A 25165-nucleotide genomic window follows, 5' to 3' on the forward strand; every position below is an offset into this window, starting at 1 on the left:
AACACAGGGTGAAGAGCTTGTGTTGATCCATTTCATGTCAATGGGCACCTAATCAGAACACTACCACCTCCTGAATAGCCTTTTTTTTTTTTTTTTTTTTTTTTGACAGCCCAATGGGGATTTTTTCATGCAAGAACCCTACTGTAATGGCAAGCAAAGCCTTCTGTACTCCACATGGTGATATTTTCCATCAGCATATGGAGGATCCCAAGGGGCTCCATGCTGTCTGAGGTGGGTGCCCAGGGGGGCAGTAAAACTATGGCTTAATTGAAAAATATTGGTGTTAAGCACCAACAGTACCCGCGCAGTGAAAAGTTGTGAATATGAAAAAAACAGATTAAGTAAAATTTAAGTTTAATTCAAAAATTGGGAGGCCCAGCGTAAACGTAAAAACGTGCGATATGGAAGGATTATATAATATATAATGGCTGCGCTCAACCAATTAGATAAGATAAATCTAAAACTAGTGACAAATAACACCTTTTTTAAATTAAGCACATAGATGCCGTGTAGCAAATAGCAAATTAATGGTGCCAAGTAAATAAATATGGTATAAATATCAGGTGCAATAACTTAATTGGCAACACTCCTATAAAGTTAATGTGCACATATATATGTTGATGTAATTATAATAAGTGAATAAATAATAATAAAATAAATAGGTAATCCTAAAGTGCAAAGTGACTGATTCAATAGTGCAAACAAAAGTCCCAACAATAGATGATAATGGACCACAGAAACAGTCCAAATAGCACCGTCCAGATAATTATGGAATATTTGAAAAGATTCTATGATAGCTCTTCTTCTAGTAACAGCACCTCCACCAAAAAGTAGGACCACCCGGTGTGTCAAACTGCTTACCAAAAATGGCAGACCCCTAAATTATAGGGGGTCAGTAGAAGCCTAGTATACAAAATCCACCTTGGAGTATTTTCAATGCCAGGATTCAAAGCTCCCATAGATCATAAAGATGACAAGAAGAAACTCACCTAGTGAAGTATATCAGTACAACAAATTTATTGAAAGAATTACACTTACAATGTAGTTTCTTGATAACAGCGGATAAAAGACATACAAGCCGAAAGCCAGGTGAACGCCGCTTCCGCGTTCCGGTTTGCGTTCCACCCGGAGCCGGAAATGACTTGGCAACGTGATTGCGATCAGACATCTCGACGCATTTTGTCAGCGCGCAGCTGACGTTCTCAAGGGTCGTGTTTTTACCCTGCCAATGTGAATGTGGCCCCATTAAAAGCTGATGGGAGCTTTACCAATCCTGGAGATCTGATCTTTCAGGTGCAGTCACACAAGAAAATCTCAACACATTGGTTGTAAGATCTTTGCAAAGGGTTTAGGAGACTAGTGTTCTGTTAGAACCAATTCTTTATATAATGTCAATCATCTTGAAGTTTGACAGGAGGTTCCCTAAAGTGCTCCCAAAGTGGCATACGCCCATTCCTCTTGATATCCTGTCTAACCATATCTGTGCTAAGAGGAAGTTGTAAGCTTTTTATTGCTCATTTACCCGTGTCCGAGATCTCTAACAATTCCTAGATAGCAGCTGTGAAAACTTTGAAAAGCTATAGTCAGGAGGGTTAGGTTATAGGGGGTGGTTCCCAAAGTGGCATATGTCCATTCCTCTTGATATCCTATCTAACCATATCTGTGCTTAGAGGAAGTTGTAAGCTTTTTATTGCTCATTTACCCATGTCCGAGATCTCAAATAATTCCTAGATCGCAGCTGTGAAAACTCTGAAAATCTATAGTCAGGAGGGTTGGGTTATAGGGGTTGGTTTCCAAAATGGCATATGCCTATTCCCCTTGATATCCCATGTAACCAGATCTGTGCATAGAGGAAGTTGTAAGCTTTTTATTGCTCCTTTGCCCATGTCAGGGAAACTCCTAGATAGCAGCTGTGAAAACTCTGAATCTATTTTACTATCCAAAGTCTGACATACAGCTTGTCTTTTTTTCGTCTGCGGAGAATAGCCAAAAGAAAAAAATAAAACAAGCAGTGGGGGATGGAGGAATAAAGGAAGCTAAAAGGATGGAGCCCATTTTTTTCAGTTTTTACATCTGCTGTCCAGGCATTGGTAGAGAGCTGTGATATGAAGGGAGCAATAAAGAGCTTGCATCCACTTCCATACACAGGTGCTCTTACTTGGAAAAGCATATGAGAAATGGCCTGAGTCACTGTAATCTGTATAGGTCTTCTATAAAGTGGCCTTTGTTTGGAAATCCTAATGTGAGTTGGCTGAATAATGCTGATTAATATACTTTGACCTCTCTTTTAGGAGATGACTCTTGAAGAGAAAATCATGATCACAGACTTGGCCAAGTGTGACTTTACTGAAATGCATAAATACTTCAAAGTGAAATCGGAGGAAAGGAAAAACCGCAGCAAAGAGGAAAAGCTGGTAAAATCTAGTTTTAAACTCCAACCTAGCCAATCAAATATGGTTAAAATATACCTGAACAATACTCATGTCTGCTAATTGGACGGTGGACTATACGGAGTAGTCCCTTATTAGCTCTCCTCCTGTCAGCACATGTGAATAGTATTTAGATCCTGATTGGCTCCTAGCACTGGTCCCTGTTTAAAGAATGTTAAACAGGGGATTAAAGGCAGCTAATATAGACACAAATTTGGGTACTTACACTAGTTGTCCAAAGTAGTGGTCTTTTTTTTTTTTTCCCATGTGGTTCATTGCGGTGATTTTGCGGAAAAAAGTCACAGACTTCTAAAATCTAAGGAGCAGAAAGGTGACGTCCCCCAGGCACGATCTTTTTTGATATTATGGAGTCCCCCACTGGCGCAGCCCTCTGGTACTATGGAGTTCCCCTGGCAGAATCCTCTTTAGTCCGAGTCCCACCTTCAGCCTGTGCTGCTGGCCTCCCATTAGGAAGGGTAGTCATTCCCACATGGGCTGATCCTTTTACCTCTTCCTTTCTACATCAATTTCTAGGAGAGCAGCATTTCATAATTTCAAAATCTAAATGGCATTGGAGAATCATTCATGACATAGGCCAGTGATGGGGAAACTTGGTATATATATATATATATATATATATATATATATATATATATATATATATATATATATATATATATGTGTATGTATATATATATATATATATATATATATATATATATATGTATGTGTAGCACTGCCCCCTAGGGAGCTGCGGAGTGTGGATTCCCCTGGGTTACCCATAGCAACAGTCTGTAAAACATATTACTTTAAGACTTGGCTCAGACAATGAACAGTCCAGGGGATTTGTTTTTTGTTTTATTTTAGAACTTGGATGGGAGAAGGGATGAGTGGGATACTCCAGCTTGAACTATGCACAATTCCTGAGGGCACTAACTGTTATGAGTGTGAATAGGCTGCTGCTTCACCTTGCCACTGAAGTGAAGTAGAAAATAGGTTCCTGACAGAATTTCTCTTCAGGGTCCTGACTTGGCACCCCCTTTCTCACTTCCCGTGCATGCTAGCCCCTTGTCCACTGACTCTCCACTGGAGTGGTCCCCTTCTTGGGCAGGCCCCTGGCAAGCTTCCCGGTACTCACGGACACTGTTATTCCCTTGGTTGCTCTGCCTTAAGCTCCACTTGTCACTACCCTGGACCTCCTGGCTCAGCATCACACACTTGGTCCACTAGGCCGACTGCCTGTGACCACCCTCCTTGCTGACAGGAGGAGAGACAAACCATCACCCTCCTCCTGGGACCTGGCTTCCCGCCCACAGACACCCTGTCACATGGGCCCCTGGCTTTTATGGCCTATCCCAGGATGCACCACTGTTGTGCCATCCCACTGGGGCAGCCACAAAAGCCTGTGTGTCACTGGCTGGGTTTCCCCCACTGTCCAACAGGCTCCCCTATTGGATACAGTGGGGACACTCCCTCAGACCAAGTGAATCACACATGGACACATATAACAGGCAAAACTACTGATCAGGCTCCCCCTATAAGCAGATGGAGCAAACAATGCTTTTACCTAGCACCTATCTAGGAGGGTGCCATAGATATAGATATATAGATATAGATATATATACTCTCTGCTTAAAAAAATGTAAGGAATACTTTGAAAAAACATCAGATCTCAATGGGGAAAATTATTAATGCTGGATATCTATACTGGTATGGACTGGGTAATGGGTTAGGATCTATACTGGTATGGACTGGGTAATGTGTTAGGATCTATACTGGTATGGACTGGGTAATGTTAGGATCTATACTGGTATGGACTGGGTAATGGGTTAGGATCTATACTGGTATGGACTGGGTAATGTTAGGAATGAAAGGATGCCACATTGTTTGTTTGATGGAAATGAAAATGATCACCCTACAAAGGGTTGCATTCAAAGACGCCCTGAAAATCAAAGTGGAAAAATGATGCAGCAGGCGAGTCTATTTTGCTGAAATTTCTTTGCAGCAACTCGGAATGGTCCTCAGTAGTTTGTATGGCCCCCCACCTGCTTGTATGCATGCCTGACAACGTCGGGGCATACTCCTAATGAGAGGATGGTGTCCTGGGGTATTTCATCCTAGATCTGGACCAGGGCATCACTGAGCTGCTGAACAGACTGAGGTGCAACCTGGCGGTGTCAGATGGACCCAAACATAATGTCCAAAAGGTGTTCTATTGGATTTAGGTCAGACGAGCATAGGGGCCATTCAATGGTATCAATTCTTTCATCCTCCAGGATCTGCCTGCATACTCTCGCCACATGAGGCCGGGCATTGTCGTGCACCAGGAGGGATCCAGGACCCACTGCACCAGCGTAGGGTCTGACCATGGGTCCAAGTATTATATCCCAATACCTAATGGCAGTCAGGGTGCCATTGTCTAGCCTGTAGAGGTCTGTGTGTCCCTCCATGGATATGCCTTCCCAGAAAATCACTGACCCACCACCAAACTGGTCAAGCTGAACGATGTTACAGGCAGCATAACGCTCTCCACGGCTTCTCCAGACCCTTCCACATCGGTCACATGTGCTCAGGGTGAACCTGCTCTCATCTGTGAAAAGCACAGGGTGCCACTGGCTGACCTGCCAATTCTGGTGTTTAATGGCAAATGCCAATTGAGCTCCATGGTGCCGGGCAGTGAGCACAGGGCCCACTAGAGTACATTGGGCCTTCAGGCCACCCTCATGACGACTGTGTCTGATTGGTCAGAGACATTCACACCAGTGGCCTGCTGGAGGTCATTTTGTAGGGCTCTGGCAATTCTCATTCTGGTCCTTCTTGCACTAAGGAGCAGATACCGGTCCTGCTGATGGGTTAAGGATCTTCTATGGTCCTGTCCAGCTCTCCTACAGTAACTGCCGGTCTCCTGGAATCTCCTCCATGCTCCTGAGACTGTGCTGGGAGACGCAGCAAACCTTCTGGCAATGGCATGTATTGATGTGCCATCCTGAAGGCGTTGGACTGCCTGTGCCACCTCTATAGGGTCCAGGTATCGCCTCTTGCTACCATTTGACCCTAGTCAAATGCAAAACTAGTGAAAAACAGTCAGAAAAGAGGAGTAGGGAAAAAGGGTGGGCCAACTCAATACTAAACCCTACGGACTAAGACTGGGATGCACTTAGTTTATGTGCATGTAAAGGCAGGCGTCCCAATACTTTGTAATTACTACAATATAGTGTGTGTGTGTATGTATGTATGTGTATATGTATATGTATATGTATATATATATATATATATATATATATATATATATATATATATATATATATATATATATATATATATATATAAAATTCAACTTGTCACCCCTCTACATACATTTACTGTGGGGAATGGTGTGTATTGCAAAGATATAGAAATCTGGTGAAAGTCTCCCTGCTGGTTACTTGGACCCCATAATGACCAGAAGAGAAGGAAGCCCTTGTCTGCCCCGTGCCACCCAAAACAGACGTTCCATCTTGGATTCTGGTGAAGGGTTTCTTTAAATTTGAAATCTTTGAACAACTGAAGAGAGAAATGCAGCCAGAAATGTAAGGGTTGTACTTTCTCTTACAGAAGATAAATGAGAGGCTCTGTGAGCTGTATTTTGTGAATTTTCGGTGTGTATGATTAATGACTTGAATCTCAAACTGAACAGATAAAACAGGAAACTGCACGGATTCCGAGCGCCGCGCTTGCCAAACCGGCTAAAATCTAAAGAGCGGCAACACCTGCCATCTAATTCCCTGTGCCTGTCCACAGCACCGCGCCGTGATTTCCTAATGTGGTTGGGGGGGGGGGGGTGTGTGTGTGTGTGGGGGGGGGTGGACCATGTGCAGAACCGTGAGTGGGCTGATTACAAGGGCTAAACATGGAGGGTCTCCAGAGAAGGACGAGCCAGCACAAATGTCATTCAGAGAACTGGAAACATGCTGGTCTCTGCGGCTTTAGGATCTTTTCTACAATCCAAGAGGCGGAAAAGAGACGAAATTTAGTGCCAAAACTTTCTGGCCAATTTTTTTATTCATTTTTGGGTATCTACAACACTGATCAACCAAAAAAGGTTGACTATAAAAATCATTTAAAGCCTAGTAAAGAAAATTAGCACAGAAAAATCAAGTATTTGAAATGTTTTCTATAAATGTTTTATTGGCCTCCAATGTTTGGAAAAGACCCCGATGCTGGGAAACTTGGAAAGAGAAAGAAGAGGTCGACAGAAAACAAGATGGATAGATGGCATCATCGAAACCATGAACATTAAGTTAACCAAGCTCCAGGAGGCAGTGGAGGACAGAAAAGCCTGGCGTGCTATGGTCCATGAGGTCACAAAGAGTCGGACACAACTAAACAATGATGTACCTTTTGAACTTGCTAGACAACTTGACTTCTTCAGGAAGAGTCAATTCCCTAGATGGCCTTCTAGTCATTTGAGTATCATAGACCTCTTCTCTTTTGGCAGTGGCTAGCTTATCTTAGTGCGGGCCCGGCTCCTCTGCACAGAATTCATAAAATGTGTAAAAGGGACTCATAATTTAAGAAGACTGTTGAAGGTAATTAATCTGGTGAAGGTCTCTTTGAATTGTCCCTGATGTCAAAATTCCAAATAAATTTTTTGGGGAACAAAATGCAAATACTTACCTCTCCTCCTGTTGCACTTGGAATTGGAACGTTGTTCTCACAAGTCGAAAAGGGGCGCTTGAAGGACTATATCTCCTGTGTCTGTTTTGCTTGTATCCTTTCTGCTACTTTGCAGTAAAGCAAGGAAACTACAAACCCTGTAGTACAATGTTACTAAACCAGAATTCTGTACATACAAACGTACAATTTATTATAGGTACTGACAATAGTGCCATCAATATACCCAGCGCTTTACATTTATATTGTACATTCACATCAGTCCCTGCCCTCAAGGAGCTTACAATCTAAGGTCCCTAACTCGCATTCATACATACACATACTACTGCCAATTTAGACAGGAGCCAATTAACCTGCCAGCCTGTCTTTGGAGTGTGGGAGGAAACGGGAGTCCCCCGAGGAAACCCTCACAGGGAGAACATCCAAACTCTGTGCAGGTAGTGCCATGGTTGGGGCAATTGTAGGATAATACAAGACCTAAAAAGTATTAGGCTCCTTTCACACACTATGTCCGTCAAGCGGACTCCGCTTTTCTCAGCGGGGGATCGAGCCGCCGATCCCCCGCTGAGCAGGAGAATGACAGCTGTGTCTCCGCGCTGTGTGCGGAGACACAGCTGTCATTTCTCCATGCATCTCTATGGGGAAAATCAGATGGGAACAGACCGTCGGTCCGTTCTCATCCGATCCCATCCGATCCGCTGGACGGAAAATAGGGTTTCTATCCGTCCAGATTTGACGGATCGGGTCGGATGTCAGCGGACATGTCTCCGCTGCCATCCGATGCCCCATAGGAATGCATGGGGGGACCGTTCAGATCCGCCAAAAAAACGAACGGGCGGATCTGAACGGTCCGCCTGTGTGAAAGGGGCCTTACAAATATACATACAACACACATACACACGCTGCCTAACCTTCCTAGCAACACACATACACACGCTACCTAACCTTCCTAGCAAATGAGTATTGACAATGGCCTGTATGTGATAGGGATACACTAAAGTCACCTAACTCGTATCATAGTGGCCCTTGTGATCTCTGTAGACAACCAGGACTTGAGGCTACTGCAAGTGCAGGAAAAGGGGTTCTCTTGTAGTATATCATAGTTACATAGTAGTTGAGGTTGAATAAAGACGATAGTCCATGCAGTTCAACCTGTGTAGGTGTGTGTGGCTGTAATCATCTCTCATACCCCTGAATGTTCTGTTCCTTGAGATGTACGTCTAAGAGTCTTTTCAAAGTAGCCATACTTCCCGCAGAAACCACCTGTGGTAGAGAATTCCACAATCTTGTAGCCCTAACCGTAAAGAACCCCCCCACGTTGCCTGAGGTTAAAACGCTTCTCCTCAAATTGCATTGTATGGCCTTGAGTCCTCATGCAATCCTTTCGACTGAATAGCTTTTTTTCAATGCTGAGATCACCATTGAGGTATTTATAAATTGCTATCATGTCCCCTCAGGCGTCTCTTCTCCAGGGAGAATAAATCAAGCGATTGCAGAGGCTCTTCAAAATTAATGTCCTCTAATCCCCTAATTAGTTTAGTTGCCCTTCTCTGGACTCTCTCCAGCTCCAACACATCCCTCCTGAGGACTGGCGACCAGAACTGGACAGAATACTCCAGATGTGGTCGGACCAGAGTTTTATAAAGTGGAAGGATTATAGTCTTATCTCTGGAATACATCCCTTTCTTTATGCATGCCAAAACTCTGCCGGCCTTGGCAGCTGCCGCTTGACATTGCATGCTATTGCCTAGCCTCTACCCAGACTCCCAGATCTTTCTCTGTTTTTGATTCCCCCAAGGGTTCCCCTCCTAAAGTGTATTGTGCTTTTATGTTTTTAGTCCCCAAGTGCAAAATCTTACACTTCTCCACATTAAACCTCATTTGCCATGTCGTTACCCACTGTTATTTTGTCCAGGTCATTCTGTAGGATATCTGCTTCATGCTGTGCAGTTATTGCCCTGCCCAATTTTGTGTCATCTGCAAAAACTGATATCGAACTACTGATCCCGTCCTTAATGCTGTTTATGAATAAATTGAACAAGGTTGGTCCCAGGACTGAGCCTTGGGGGACCCCGCTTACCACGTCTTAACTTTTGAACTTTCTAGACAACTTGACTTCTTCAGGAAGAGTCAATTCCCTAGATGGCTGACTAGTCATTTGAGTATCATAGACCTCTTTTTTGACAATGGCTAGCTTGTGTGTATATATATATATATATATATATATATATATATATATATATATATATATATATATATATATATATATATATATATATAATCTTATGGAGTCCCCCGGGCACATTCTTCTTTGGTTTTATGGATTCCCCCAAATGGCACAAAATCTTCTTTGGTCTTATCGTGTTCCCCTCTATAAAACCAGAATAATATTTAGTCTATGGACTTTCAGCTTGTGCTGCTGACCTTTTATTTAGAAAGTTTGGGTAGTCATTCCCACATGGGCTTATCCTTTTTTTTTTCATCCGTTTCTATAAGAGAAGCATTTCATTTCAAAATCTAGATGCCACTGTGCAATCATTCATGCCATTGGTTTTATATGTGAAAGTCAAAGTCTTGACTTTTATTGACGTAGCCTGGGTGCAGTGTTTGACCAAAACGCTTCTAAAACAAAGGGAGTGGTTAATGTGTACATTTCCCATCAAGTTGTTTAATACAATCGGAAAATGGATACTATTTTTGTATACTGGACACATGTAGAGCACATACAAACATTGCTCCAATGACATTTGAGAAATCTTCTAATTTCTGAGGTTTACTCACCCCCCAACCACCTGTCTGAAAGAGCTTGGTTTTATGAGCAGTTCTACCGATTATTTCTAGATGCCAGATTATATATATATATATATATATATATATATATATATATATATATATATATATATATATATATATATATATATTGCCTCGTTTCCACTGAGCGGATTGGTTCAAGTCAGTTTGGTACGGTACGCTATTTTGAGTGTTTCCATTATGAAAGTGGCCCATACAACCGAACCAAACCGCACCATTCCTGGTCCTCCTTCAGATGTAGGGCCATAGGAAATGGTACCGTACGGTTAGGGCGGAGCTACTGGCGTAACTCGATAAATTCCACTGATTGGTGGACAGGAAAACGTCAATGCTCACGTCAAACAAAAGCACAAAACAAACACCACGTTTGGTGTGAACCCTGCATGGCCCCTGGCGGTCCCACTTGCAGTGGAAACGCTCACCTGAATAGGCCGGACCATTCTAACCCTTCCAAACTGTACCCACCTGAACCGTTGCACTCAGTAAACAAGGCATATATGGACCTTCCCAAGTCCACATTTCATATCTAGTTTCTCATGTGGCCCCTTGGGAAAATGAATTGCCCACCCCTGAGCTAAGTCCCGGCAAGCTAGCTGCAATGTATTACTTTGCTTTTGGGTTTAGATGGGTAGTTTATATAATGAAATAAAAGAAAAAGGGGATGGGTATTCTTCATGGATCATCAAGAACTCCAATCATTGCTACAATATGTTTCTTGCATTTACTTTTAATGAAGAAATTGGCCTCACTGAATGTTTAAAAAAAAAAATAGAGCTTCAAATTATAATCTGTTAAACTTTCAGTGAAATAGAAGTTCACAAAGCCTAAACTGACTGACTTCCAGGTAGGAGGCCTTATTTCACAAGTGGAATCCTTATGAGGTCTGAATAACGAGCAGAACTTTGTGCTTTCCCAACAAGGGGCTGATTGCCTGTTTGTAGAATGAAACATAAATACTTTTATTACTTTTTTTTTTCTGAAACTATCCACTTCTCAGAACAAGCTTTTCCTGCTTACCAAGAAAATGCAATGTAATGAGCTATGAAGAACTGGATATATATGCTCCCCCCGGGATGCTAATAGGCAAATACTTTACTTTAGCAAATAGAAGGAGATTGCATTACTGCTGCCACTTCCGGTCTTTCGTTTCTCTCCATTGGTCACTGAGGTCACCTCTCACATTGAAGGTCCCCTCTCACATTGACGGTCCAATAGCAAACCTAACCTTCAGAAAGAACAGAGGGTCAGCTTTTAGCACCAACTACACAGGCAATGAAACCTGACCCTGCCACGCCCCTAGTTAACACCACCCACGAAGAACTCCTATTCAAAAAATGATTGGTTAAACCCACAAGTGGGTCACATAGTTACATAGTGAGGTTGAAAAAAGACATCAGTCCATCCAGTTCAACCTATGTGTGTGTGTGTCTACTGTTAACCGTACATTGTATACTCCCGTATGTTGTACATTGTATACCCCTGTATGTTGTGGTCTTTAAGGTGCCCATCTAATAGTTTTTTGAAACTATCGATGCTCCCTGCTGATACAACTGTTTCCACATTCCAAATCCTTACTGCTCTTACAGTGAAGAACCCCCTGCGTATTTTAAGGTTAAACCGCATTTCCTCTAGTTTTAGTGAGTGGCCACGTGTCTTATTGTATTTCCTTTCTCTGAATAGGTTTTTCCATATGCTAGGGTTTCCAGTACAGTATTTGTACATTGATATCATATCCCCCCTCAATCGTCTCTTCTCCAGAGAGAATAAGTTCAGTGCTTGTAGTCTTTCCTCATAGCTGATGTCCTCCATTCCCCTAATTATTTTTGATGCCCTTCTCTGGACTTTCTCCAGTTCCAGCACATCCTTCCTGAGGACTGGTGCCCAGAACTGGACAGCATACTCCAGATGTGGCCGGACCAGAGTCTTGTAGAGTGGGAGAATAATCTCTTTATTTCTGGAGTGAATCCCCTTTTTTATACATCCCAGTATTCTGTTTGCTTTGCTTGCAGCGGCTTGGAATTGCATGCCACTGCCAAGCCTGTTGTCTACCAGTACCCCCAGGTCCCTTTCCATCCTAGACTCACCCAGAGGTTCCCCCCCCTAGTGAGTAGCTTGCTTTCTGGTTTCTGGCCCCCAAGTGCATTACTTTACATTTTTCAACATAAAACCTCATCTGCCATGTAGTTGCCCATCCCGTTATTTTGTTCAGGTCTGCTTGTAAGGTTTCCACATCCTGCCCAGAAGATATTGGCATGCTTAGTTTATTATCCGCAAATATTGAGATTTTGCTTTTGGGTCTTTTCACTGCTTTTATTTTACGTGCTTTCCGAATAACAAATGCAATCATTTGGAGGTTGGATTAAATGTTTAGTGTAGCAGAACACATCTTATGGTATTTTTTTTAATACAGTTGTGGTGCTACCCCTGTAAGAGCCACTGAGGTAACTGGTTCTTCCCTAAAACAGTGCAGAGGCCATCATTCACACGGGCAACAGTCCATTCATTCTGGCCCCAATAACCAGTATAGGGGATGTCTTTTTGTGATTTATTGCTTGCAGAACTTGTACCAAGAGAGGGTTTGGGTGGAAGGAGATACTCCAGAAATGCTGACTTGTAAGAGAAGGATATATTTAACTACAGTGGGGAAGAATAATTATTTGATGCCCTGCAGATTGTTTGCCCACTTGCAAAACAATGGTCTAAATTTTTTATTACAGGTGTATTTTAAATAAGAGACCTAATATCAACCAAAAATCCAGAAAAAAACACACAATACAAATGTTATAAATTAAGTTGCAGTTCAGTGAGTAAAATAAGTATTTGATCCCCAAGCAAAACATGACTTAGTAGTTGGTGGAGAAACCCTTGTTGGCAAGCAGAGGTAAGATGTTTCAAGGAGTTTCAAGTCTGACTCCAGACCTGGGCATTCTACACACAAAATCTTGAGACAATCTTGAGAGGGAAAGGTGGGTGTGGGCACAAGAGGGCGTGTTTTTAAATTGTTGGAGCTAACCCAGTCTATAGGGCACGTGTCAAACACAAGGCCCGCAGGCCCAATCCGGCCCACCAGGCCATTTCATCTGGCCCTTGCACCCACGGCTTTCAGCCTTAAGTGAGAGGTGGTCAGCCTGTGAAAGAGAGCGGATCCTGCATAGTGCACCCCCTGAACCTTGTGCATAGTGAACCCCCTGAACCTTGTGCATAGCGCACCCCTTACCCTGTGCAAAGCACAACCCGTACACTGTATGGCATCCCAGTCTTAGTCCGTAGGGTTCAATATGGAGTTGGCCCACCCTTTGCAGCTATAACAGCTTCAACTCTTCTGGGAAGGCTGTCCACAAGGTTTAGGAGTGTCTATGGAATGTTTGACCATTCTTCCAGAAGCGCAATTGTGGGGTCAGGCACTGATAGACGAGAAGGCTTGGTTTGCAGTCTCTGTTCTCATTCATCCCAAAGGTGTTCTATTGGGATGAGGTGCAGGCCAGTCAAGTTCCTCCACCCCAAACTCGCTCATCCATGTTTTTATGGAGCTTGCTTTGTGCACCATTTGAAACCATTTGGAGGGGGGATTATGGTGTGGGGTTGTTTTTCAGGGGTTGGGTTTGGCCCCTTAGTTCCAGTGAAGGGAACTCTTAAGGCGTCAGCATATCAAGACATTTTGGACAATTTCATGCTCCCAACTTTGTAGTAACAGTTTTGGGATGGCCCCTTCCTGTTCCAACATGACTGCGCACCAGTGCACAAAGCAAGGTCCATAAAGACATGGATAAGTGAGTTTGGGGTGGAGGAACTTGATTGGCCTTCACAGTCCTGACCTCAACCTGATAGAACACCTTTGGGATGAATTAGAGTGCAGACTGCGAGCCAGGCCTTGTCCAACATCAGTGCCTGACCTCACAAATGTGCTTCTAGAAGAATGGTGAAACATTCCCATAGACACACTCCTAAACCTTGTGGACAGCCTTCCCAGAAGAGTTGAAGCTGTTATAGCTGCAAAGGGTGGGCCAACTCAATATTGAACCCTACGGACTAAGACTGGGATGCCATTAAAGTTCATGTGTGGCGTCCCAATACGTTTGACAATATAGTGTACATGAATGGATGATGATTAATTTGGTACATGACATCTGTATGCTACTTTCTGCAAATAGCGGCATACTACATTCAACCATTCGGTCTATGGCCGGCTGTACGCAATTGTGGGATAATCCCGGCCACCAGAAATACGCAGTGTCCGAACGATGCATTGGCAAACACACCCATGTACATGAAGCCTAAAGGAAATAAGATGTTGTTTTTTTACAAAAAGGTCATATAAGCAATGTTGTATTTATAAACCAGTCCTGTATTAGACTTCTCCTTCATTGGCTCTGTAGGGTAACCATTCTAAAACCTTTGATCTCCCCTCTGCACTTGCAATAGAAATTGAAAGAAGAGAACCAGAGGATTGTGGAGGAATATGGTTTCTGCCTCCTGGATCATCACAGAGAGAAGATTGGGAACTTCAAGATTGAGCCTCCTGGGTTGTTTCGAGGGCGAGGCGACCACCCCAAGCAGGGCATGTTAAAAAGGAGGATTGTGCCCGAAGATGTCCTCATCAACTGCAGCAAGTAGGTCCCCCGATGAATATAGCTATTTTTCTTGTATTTCCGTTATCCGAAAAGGAAATGCCTATTTTATGAAATACAAACTTTATTCACCAATTTTCTCCAGCAGGGGAAAAAAATTCCTTCCTGATCCCCCGAGAGGCAATCAGATATTTCCTGGATGAACTTTATCCATAAATATTACTGTCCAGTTATATTATGTACATTTAGGAAAGAATCCAGGCCTTTTTTAAAGCACTCTAGTGAGCTGGCCAGAATCACCTCGGAGGGAGTCTATTCCACATTATCACAACTCATTATCACAGCTCTTACTGTGAAGAAACCTTTCCGTATTTGGAATTTAAATCTCTCTTCCTCTAGGCGTAAAGAGTGTCCCCTTGTCCTCTGTGATGACCTTAAAGTGAATAACTCAACACCAAGTTTACTATATGGACCCCTTATGTATTTATACATGGTGATCATATCCCCCCCTTATGTATTTATACATGGAGATCATATCTCCCCTTATGTATTTATACATGGAGATCATATCCCCCCTTATGTATTTATACATGGAGATCATATCCCCCCTTATGTATTTATACATGGTGATCATATCCCCCCTTATGTATTTATACATGGTGATCATATCCCCCCTTATGTATTTATACATGGAGATCATATCCCCCCTTATGTATTTATACATGGTGATCATATCCCCCCTTATGTATTTATACATGGAGATCATATCTCCCCTTATGTATTTATACATGGAGATCATATCCCCCCTTATGTATTTATACATGGAGATCATATCCCCCCCCCTTATATATTTATACATGGAGATCATATCCCCCCTTATGTATTTATACATGGAGATCATATCCCCCCCTTATGTATTTATACATGGTGATCATATCCCCCCCTTATGTATTTATATATGGAGATCATATCCACCCTTATGTATTTATACATGGAGATCATATCCCCCCCTTATGTATTTATATATGGAGATCATATCCCCCCTTATGTCTTTATATATGGAGATCATATCCCCCCTTATGTATTATACATGGTGATCATATCCCCCCCTTATGTATTTATACATGGAGATCATATCCCCCCTTATGTATTTATACATTGAGATCATATCCCCCCTTATGAATCTATACATGGAGATCATACCCCCCTATGTATTTATACGTGGAGATCATATCCCCCCGTATGTATTTACGCATGCAGATCATATCCCCCTTATGTATTTATACATGAAGATCATATCCCCCCTTATGTATTTATATATGGAGATCATATCCCCCTTATTTATATATGGAGATCATATCCCCCCCCTTATGTATTTATACATGAAGATCATATCCCCCCTTATGTATTTATATATGGAGATCATATCCCCCCTTATGTATTTATACATGGTGATCATATCCCCCCTTATGTATTTATACATGGAGATCATATCCCCCCTTATGTATTTATACATGGAGATCATATCCCCCCTTATGTATTTATACATGGTGATCATATCCCCCCTTATGTATTTATACATGGTGATCATATCCCCCCTTATGTATTATACATGGTGATCATATCCCCCCTTATGTATTTATACATGGTGATTCTATCCCCCCTTATGTATTTATACATGGAAATCATATCCCCCCTTATGTATTTATACATGGAGATCATATCCCCCCTTATGTATTTATACATGGAGATCATATCCCACCTTATGTATTTATACATGGTGATCATATCCCCCTTATGTATTCATACATGGTGATCATATCCCCCCTTATGTATTTATACATGGTGATCATATCCCCCCTTATGTATTATACATGGTGATCATATCCCCCCTTATGTATTATACATGGTGATCATATCCCCCCTTATGTATTTATACATGGTGATCATATCCCCCCTTATTTATTATACATGGTGATCATATCCCCCTTATGTATTTATACATGGAGATCATATCCCTCCTTATTTATTATACATGGTGATCATATCCCCCTTATGTATTTATACATGGAGATCATATCCTCCCCCTTATGTATTTATACATGGTGATCATATCCCCCCTTATGTATTTATACATGGTGATCATATCCCCCCTTATGTATTTATACATGGTGATCATATCCCCCCTTATGTATTTATACATGGAGATCATATCCCCCTTATGTATTTCTACATGGTGATCATATCCCCCCCTTATGTATTTCTACATGGAGATCATATCCCCCCTTATGTATTTATACATGGAGATCATATCCCCCCTTATGTATTTATACATGGTGATCATATCCCCCCTTATGTATTTATACATGGAGATCATATCTCCCCTTATGTATTTATACATGGAGATCATATCCCCCCTTATGTATTTATACATGGAGATCATATCCCCCCCCCCTTATGTATTTATACATGGAGATCATATCCCCCCTTATGTATTTATACATGGAGATCATATCCCCCCCTTATGTATTTATACATGGTGATCATATCCCCCCCTTATGTATTTATATATGGAGATCATATCCACCCTTATGTATTTATACATGGAGATCATATCCCCCCCTTATGTATTTATATATGGAGATCATATCCCCCCTTATGTCTTTATATATGGAGATCATATCCCCCCTTATGTATTATACATGGTGATCATATCCCCCCCTTATGTATTTATACATGGAGATCATATCCCCCCCTTATGTATTTATACATGGAGATCATATCCCCCCTTATGAATCTATACATGGAGATCATACCCCCCTATCTATTTATACGTGGAGATCATATCCCCCCGTATGTATTTACGCATGCAGATCATATCCCCCTTATGTATTTATATATGGAGATCATATCCCCCTTATTTATATATGGAGATCATATCCCCCCTTATGTATTTATACATGAAGATCATATCCCCCCTTATGTATTTATATATGGAGATCATATCCCCCCTTATGTATTTATACATGGTGATCATATCCCCCCTTATGTATTTATACATGGAGATCATATCCCCCCTTATGTATTTATACATGGAGATCATATCCCCCCTTATGTATTTATACATGGTGATCATATCCCCCCTTATGTATTTATACATGGTGATCATATCCCCCCTTATGTATTTATACATGGAGATCATATCCCCCCTTATGTATTTATACATGGTGATCATATCCCCCCTTATGTATTATACATGGTGATCATATCCCCCCTTATGTATTTATACATGGTGATTCTATCCCCCCTTATGTATTTATACATGGTGATTCTATCCCCCCTTATGTATTTATACATGGCGATCATATCCCCCCTTATGTATTTATACATGGCGATCATATCCCCCCCTTATGTATTTATACATGGCGATCATATCCCCCCCTTATGTATTTATACATGGTGATCATATCCCCCCCTTATGTATTTATACATGGTGATCATATCCCCCCTTATGTATTTATACATGGTGATCATATCCCCCCTTATGTATTTATACATGGAGATCATATCCCCCCTTATGTATTTATACATGGAGATCATATCCCCCTTATGTATTTATACATGGAGATCATATCCCCCCCTTATGTATTTATACATGGAGATCATACCCCCCCCCTTATGTATTTATACATGGAGATCATACCCCCCCCCCCTTATGTATTTATACATGGAGATCATATCCCCCCTTATGTATTTATACATGGAGATCATATCCCCCTTATGTATTTATACATGGTGATCATATCCCCCCTTAAGTATTTATACATGGAGATCATATCCCCCCCTTATGTATTTATACATGGAGATCATATCCCGCCTTATGCACACTGCTCAAAGAAAATGAAATGTACACTTTGAAAACACCTCAGATCTCAATGGGGTGAAAAATCTTATGCTGGATATCTATACTGGTATGGACTGGGTAATGTGTTAGGATATATACTGGTATGGACTGGGTAATGTGTTAGGATATATACTGGTATGGACTGGGTAATGTGTTAGGATATATACTGGTATGGTTTGGGTAATGTGTTAGGATCTATACTGGCATGGACTGGGTAATATGTTAGGATCTATACTGGTATGGACTGGGTAATGTGTTAGGATCTATACTGGTACGGACTGGGTAACGTGTTAGGATCTATACTGGTATGGACTGGGTAACGTGTTGGGATCTATACTGGTATGGACTGGGTAATGTGTTAGGATCTATACTGGTATGGACTGGGTAATGTGTTGGGATCTATACTGGTATGGACTGGGTAATGTGTTAGGATCTATACTGGTATGGACTGGGTAATGTGTTAGGATCTATACTGGTATGGACTGGGTAATGTGTTGGGATCTATACTGGTATGGACTGGGTAATGTGTTGGGATCTATACTGGTATGGACTGGGTATCGTGTTGGGATCTATACTGGTATGGACTGGGTAAGGTGAGAGAGAATATAATAAAATAATACATTTTTATAATTTAATTTTTTTATTTTTTAATACTAGTAATGGTGACGATCAGTGACTTATAGTGGAACTGATACTGCGGTGGAAAAATCTGACACTAACTGACATTTTGTGGGAACGGTCACTGACATCGCCAGTGACACTAATACAGTAATCAGCACTAATACTACTATACACTCACTGTACTAATGACACTGGCTGGGAAGGGGTTAACATCTGGGGCAATCAAAGAGGTGAACCGTGTGCCTAGGAAGGGGTAATGTGAGTACTGATTTATCTAAGGGATCTTTATTTTTTTTTCCCCTGCTTAGCAGGGAATGGAAAGACAAGATTACCGGTCACTGCAGAGCTGTCTGTGACTCACTGAGCCAATCACCTGCTGATCAGCTTATGCTGTAACGAATCGCAGCAGTGCCGGGCAGGGGCGTGCGCACACCTTCTACCCGGAAGCGCTGATCACATACTAGGTACGTGATCCAGCGCAGAAGAGCCGCTTTGCTGCTGTATAAGCAGGTTATGTGTTTGGCAAGCGGTAATGCCGGATTTTCCATGTAGAGTCTCTTATGGACAGTTTTTTGTTTCTTTGAGTTGATTTTTTTTTATCTTTCGTAAACAATTTAGGAAAGCTTTGTTATTTTCTTACAAGATCTTATTTTGATCCATTGTTGTGGAGCCCTTAAGCACTTGCCGACCGAGCCTTAGGCGAATGACGGCCACAGCGCAGCCGGCTAGTTCTCCTGAAACTTCACGCGCTGCGGGGCGCGGGCGACGCGCTCTGTAATCGGTGTCTGGAGGACACTGCTGATCAGCTTGAGGTGTAAAAAGCCAATCAGCAGGTCTTTACTATGTGATTAGCGGTGTCCAATCACAGCTGATCATGGATGTATATAGAAGTTGATTATCGGCACTCCTTTCCTCACGCTGACAGCATGAGGAGAGGAGAACCAATAGCTGGCTTCTCTAAAAGGGACATCTACACTGATAAACAGGGAACTAATTGGCACTGTCTGGATTATCCTTTGTCTGGACTGTGCCCACCAGTGCCTCCTTATTATTGTTGCCTTATTAGTGCCACCTATCAGTGCCCATCAGTGCAGCCACATCAGTGCCCACCAATGTCTCTGTGCCGCCTCATCAGTGCCCACCAATGTCTCTGTGCCGCCCCAGCAGTGCCCATCAGTCTGTGCCGCCCCAGCAGTGCCCATCAATGTCTGTGCCGCCTTAGTGCCCACCAATGTCTGTGCCACCCAAGCAGTGCCCATCAATGTCTGTGCCACTCAAGCAGTGCCCATCAATGTCTGTGCCGCCTCAGCAGTGCCCATCAATGTCTGTGCCGCCCCAGCAGTGCCCATCGTTGCCTTAGTGCCCATCAATGTCTCTGTGCCACCCAAGCAGTGCCCATCCATGTCTCTGTGCCAACTCAGCAGTGCCCATCAATGTTTCTGTGCCGCCTCAGCAGTGACCATCAATGTTTCAGTGCCGCCTCAGCAGTGCCCATCAGTGTCTCAGTGCTGCCTCAACAGTGCCCCTTTATCACTTCCTCATTAGTGCCACCGATTAGTGCTCATCAATGTCCATCAATGCCTATAAGTGAAGGGAAAAAATTACCTGTTTTCCAAGTATTTTTTTCAACATTTGCGGTCTTCATTTATTTAGCAAAAAATTAAAAAAAAAAGTGATAAATACCACTAAAAAGCTTAATTTGTGTGAGAAAAATGATAAAAATGTAATCTGGGTTCAGTCTTGCATGACTGCGCAATTGTCATTCAAAGTGTGACAGCGCTGAAAGCTGAGAATTGGTCTGGGTAGGAAGGGGGTAAAGGTGCCCTGTAGGCAAGTGGTTAAAGAACATGGAGCCCATAGCACGGTGCCCACTCTGCCTATATAGTAATCTGGCACTGGAGCTCCTTAATAACCACAGGGGCCGAGTGGCTCTTAGCATTCGTCTGCATCGCCCAGCCATCGTTGCCTTGCAGTGTGAATGTTCTTTCTGTAGCCTTCGCCGTGAATATTCCAGAGTGGAATTCTGACCTCGGGGCTGAAGGCTTTCGGAAATGTTTAAGTAAACAGTGCAGCGCATAAACAAACAATGTAATTAGTATACAAAATAAACACACCGTGATAAGCATTAATCAGTGTAAACGTGAATTGAAGGTAATCCATAAAAGTCCAATGTGAATTGAAGGTAATCAATAAGTCCAAAGTAAATAAAAAGTAAAATATAAGAAGTCCCAAAAACGACTCCTTGTGTGCATGAAAAGAATTCCAGGAATAACCCAAGTAACACTCAGGAAAATCAACACCGGAGGCTTGGGGGTCACCAGAAAGCCAGTGACCCCCTTTTTACAGGGTGGTCAATACTCACTTTTGTAACCAAAGGGAAATGAACCCCAGCACATAGGAATCCTGATAGCAATATTTATTATCCAGCAGGTAAGCAGTCTTCCGTTTGTTCTTACCAGCCCAGAGCATATGTAAAATAAAGGCTCCATATTGCGTAATTCCGTGAAATCCAAATAGTTTTTAAGAAATATATTGCACTTACAGGAGACAGACTTGTAAACCGCATGTAGAACGACAGAGAGGCAGAATAATTATCTCTAATCACAAAAATGTCTTTCCGGCCATGCATACGTGTTCTGCCCTATGCATTTCGTCATACATGACTTCATCAGGGACACATACACACGCCTCAATCATGCCTTTATATAGTAGACTGAATGGGGGGGATCCACCTGTGATTGGATAATTGCCGTTCCAAAACAGGCTGAAAACGAATCCGCCCAAAGAGCTCGTATAGATGAGCTGCATCAATTTAACTATCGCCATCTTGTGGAAAAAATTAAGAATACATCAGTATTACCAAAGCCAATAGTAGAAAAAAAACTGAATTAACCAATTGCATCCACTAGTGGCTCATTGACATAAATATGTATAATCTTGTAGCATACGTATTGTTCGCCCCACATATTCCAACCCACAAGAGCCCCTTTAAAGGTATACTACATTTTTAGTTGCTCGGGAAAAGGAATTTTGTTTTTCCAGTGCCCACTGAAGTATACTCTATCATTCTCCTGCTTCTAAATTGATTTATTCTACAAGCCTGAAATTTTCTACATAAATAGAAACCAACTAAATTCCTAAAGTTGGCCTAGAAGAGGGGTGGGGGGGGGGGGGTGTAGAACATTAGGTGCAACCTGATTCCTCAAATTATATGTCCCCCTAAAAATAACCTGTGGATTACCAGGTAGATTGGGGCCCAAAATCTGGTCATTCTTGAGAACTGACCAGTGTCCTGTGTTGATTTTTTCCTGAGTGTCACTTGGGTTATTCCTGGATTTCTTTTCAAGCACAAAAGTCAAATTTGGGACTTTTTTATCTTTTACTTTTTATTCACTTTGGACTTTTTTGTTTACAAAGAACAAAAGATGAACAGAACCCCATCCTGCATCAGGAGGACTTTACTGGTATAGATGTGCGCTTATATCAAACCTATAGAGGTATCAAGAAGTAGATTTATTTAAACCTATTAAAAATGTATCCCATAGCATCTGTTTAGCATCGATACATCATAAAAACATGTGAAAATAAAACAACAAAAAACTGAAAGAAATATGACCCCAAAAGACCAATTCTGACACCTTCCCCAATAGGGATAGTACCAATTAGAAACCTCAACTGTGGGTGTCTGTGAGTAGAGGTCAATGCGTTTTGCTGTATTGCGTAGCTTCTTCAGGACCAAAAAAAGGAGGAACTGCATCTGGTCTGCTTGGGATGCTAGAGACCTACGTTGTGGAGATTACTACTGCTGGCGGCCCTAGATTACTGCCCACTGGCGGCCCTAGATTTTTACATGCTGGAGGCCCTATAAAACAAGTTGCTACATATTCGTATAGCCCCCAAAAGACCAATTCTGACACCTTCCCCAATAGGGATAGTACCAATTGTAAACCTCAACTGGGGGTGTCTGTGAGTAGAGGTTAACGTGTTTCGCTGTATTGCCTAGCTTCTTCAGGACCAAAAAAGGAGGAACTGCTTCTTGTCTCCTTGAGAGTCTAGAGACATAGGTAGTGGTGATTACTGCCCGCTGGCGGCCCTAGAGTACTGCCCGCTGGCGGCCCTAGAGTACTGCCCGCTGGCGGCCCTAGAGTACTGCCCGCTGGCGGCCCTAGAGTACTGCCCGCTGGCGGCCCTAGACAACAAGTTGCTACATATTTGTGTTGGCAGTATTATCCTACTTTCTGCTACAGTTATCTACTAGTATAAGGCGACCATTTTATACCTGTTGATGAGCGAGCGCTTTTTCAGCACCTATCTAATGGAAAAACAGTTCTGATTGGGCTAAACTTCACATTATAAGCAGACCACTTCTAATGACATCTAAACAATGAGGCCTCATTAGATGGATTATCCTTTAGTCCCCGTGTCTGCCCAGGAGGCATATGATGACCTAGTATGTCTTATCAGTGTTTGTAATGTAAGTTCCTCCTTTTTTGGTCCTGAAGAAGCTACGCAATACAGCGAAATACGTTGACCTACGGAGGTGACCTCTATTTAGACACCCCCAGTTGAGGTTTCTGGTTGGTACAATCCCTATTGGGGAAGGTGTCAGAATTGGTCTTTTGGGGTCCTATTTCTATCATGTTTTTTGTTATGTTTTGTTTAAACATGTTTTTTTTGATGATGTCTCGATGCTAAATAGCTACTATGTGATACATTTTTAATATGTTTAAATAAATATACTTTTTGATACCTCTATATGTTTGATATAGTCTCACATCTATGCCAGTAAAGTCCTCCTGGACAGGGTTCTGTTTCTCTTTTTTGTTCTTTGTACATATTTATGGATGTGGCATAATTAATGCTCAACAGATTTTTATGGATTACCTTCAATTCAGGTTTGCACTGATTAATGCTTATCACGGTGTGTTATTTTGTATACTAATTTACTCACATTGTTTTTGCATTGCACTGTTCACTTATAGGAATTTTCTGGTATCAGATATTAGTGTTCAGCTGCATCACTTTATTTAGAATCACAAGCGCAGATTTTTTTTTCTTTTATTCATTTTTTTAAGAAATAAATGGACTGAAGTAATTTAAAGGAAATAGCAGTTTGCTTCTGATATTTTTTTTCTTTCTCTAGCTATTTTCAAATGACAGTTAAGCACTAGAAATTGACTGGTAATTTAAAGAGTAGTGGTTAGCAAAAAGGCATTTTATAAAAAAAATGACAATTTTCTATTTTTGCCTCCAGTATTAGGTGTAAAATCTTCCCTCCCACCTAATTTTCTATAACCCAAGGTTAATGGTTAAAGCAGACCTGTACTTTAGTTTTTTAGGTCCAACTCCAGTCCAAACTGTTTTATTTATTTTATTTTTTACAAGAATAACCAGTGCTTCATCCAATACAACCGACATTATAGAACAATAAAATCAGTGCCTACAAAATCAAAGTATATAAAAAGTAAACAATTGTGAAGCTCTCTCAGCTCAAGTTAACACTTAAATTGTCTTCAACTGTATGGTCTCATGCACACTGGCCGTTAACGCCACTTTTAGAATTTTTTTTTTTATTTTCTGCCTCTAAATGTGTAGGCAGGTGCAGTCTACTTTCTCCACTGCAGATGGTGCTCTGCTGCAGCAGCTCTGTTGGAGAGGAACTCAAGAGGAATAGGGTTCCTCTATGGTTTCCTGGGACACTGGAAGCTATCCTAATGGATCTGACTCTAGCAGCCATCTTGGGTCATGCAGAGCCTATTTAATCATTTGGTCTCCAGGCCTTTTTTCCAGCATTATTATTATTACACAGGATTTATATAGCGCCAACAGTTTGCGCAGTGCTTTAAAGTGTGGGGGAAGACAATACAGTTACAGTACAATTCAATACAGGAGAAATCAGAGGGCCCTGACATTTTTGTTTACATGTAAAAATCCTGTATTTTTTGCTATAAAATTAGGTAAAACTCCTAAACATATTTTTTAAAGCAGAGGTCCTAGAGAATAAAATGGTGGGTTTGCAAATATTTTTATTTTTTTTTGCATGGTATTTGCGCGGTGGTTTTTCCAACACAATTTTGTTTAGGAAAAAATTACTTCTTAAACATTTTTAAAGCAAAAAAACACAATACATAACCCAATTTTTGCTAAAATATAAAAAAGTTACGCTGAGAAAATAGATA

At 41.7% G+C, this 25165-nt stretch overlaps 1 protein-coding gene across 1 annotated transcript in view; it reads left to right on the forward strand.

The window, feature by feature from the left end:
• The window catches only part of LOC309564922 (DNA topoisomerase 1-like), a 95277-nt gene that overhangs the window by 20563 nt on the left and 49549 nt on the right, over positions 1-25165 (forward strand). The window contains exons 2-3 of the mRNA XM_082269618.1: positions 2292-2414; positions 14316-14503. Of these exons, the coding sequence (XP_082125744.1) occupies positions 2292-2414; positions 14316-14503 (311 nt within the window). The remainder of the gene's footprint in view (positions 1-2291; positions 2415-14315; positions 14504-25165) is intronic.

This window comes from Pelophylax lessonae (assembly GCF_965119305.1).
Source record: "Pelophylax lessonae genome assembly, chromosome: 10".
In the NCBI taxonomy this organism is placed as follows: domain Eukaryota; kingdom Metazoa; phylum Chordata; class Amphibia; order Anura; family Ranidae; genus Pelophylax; species Pelophylax lessonae.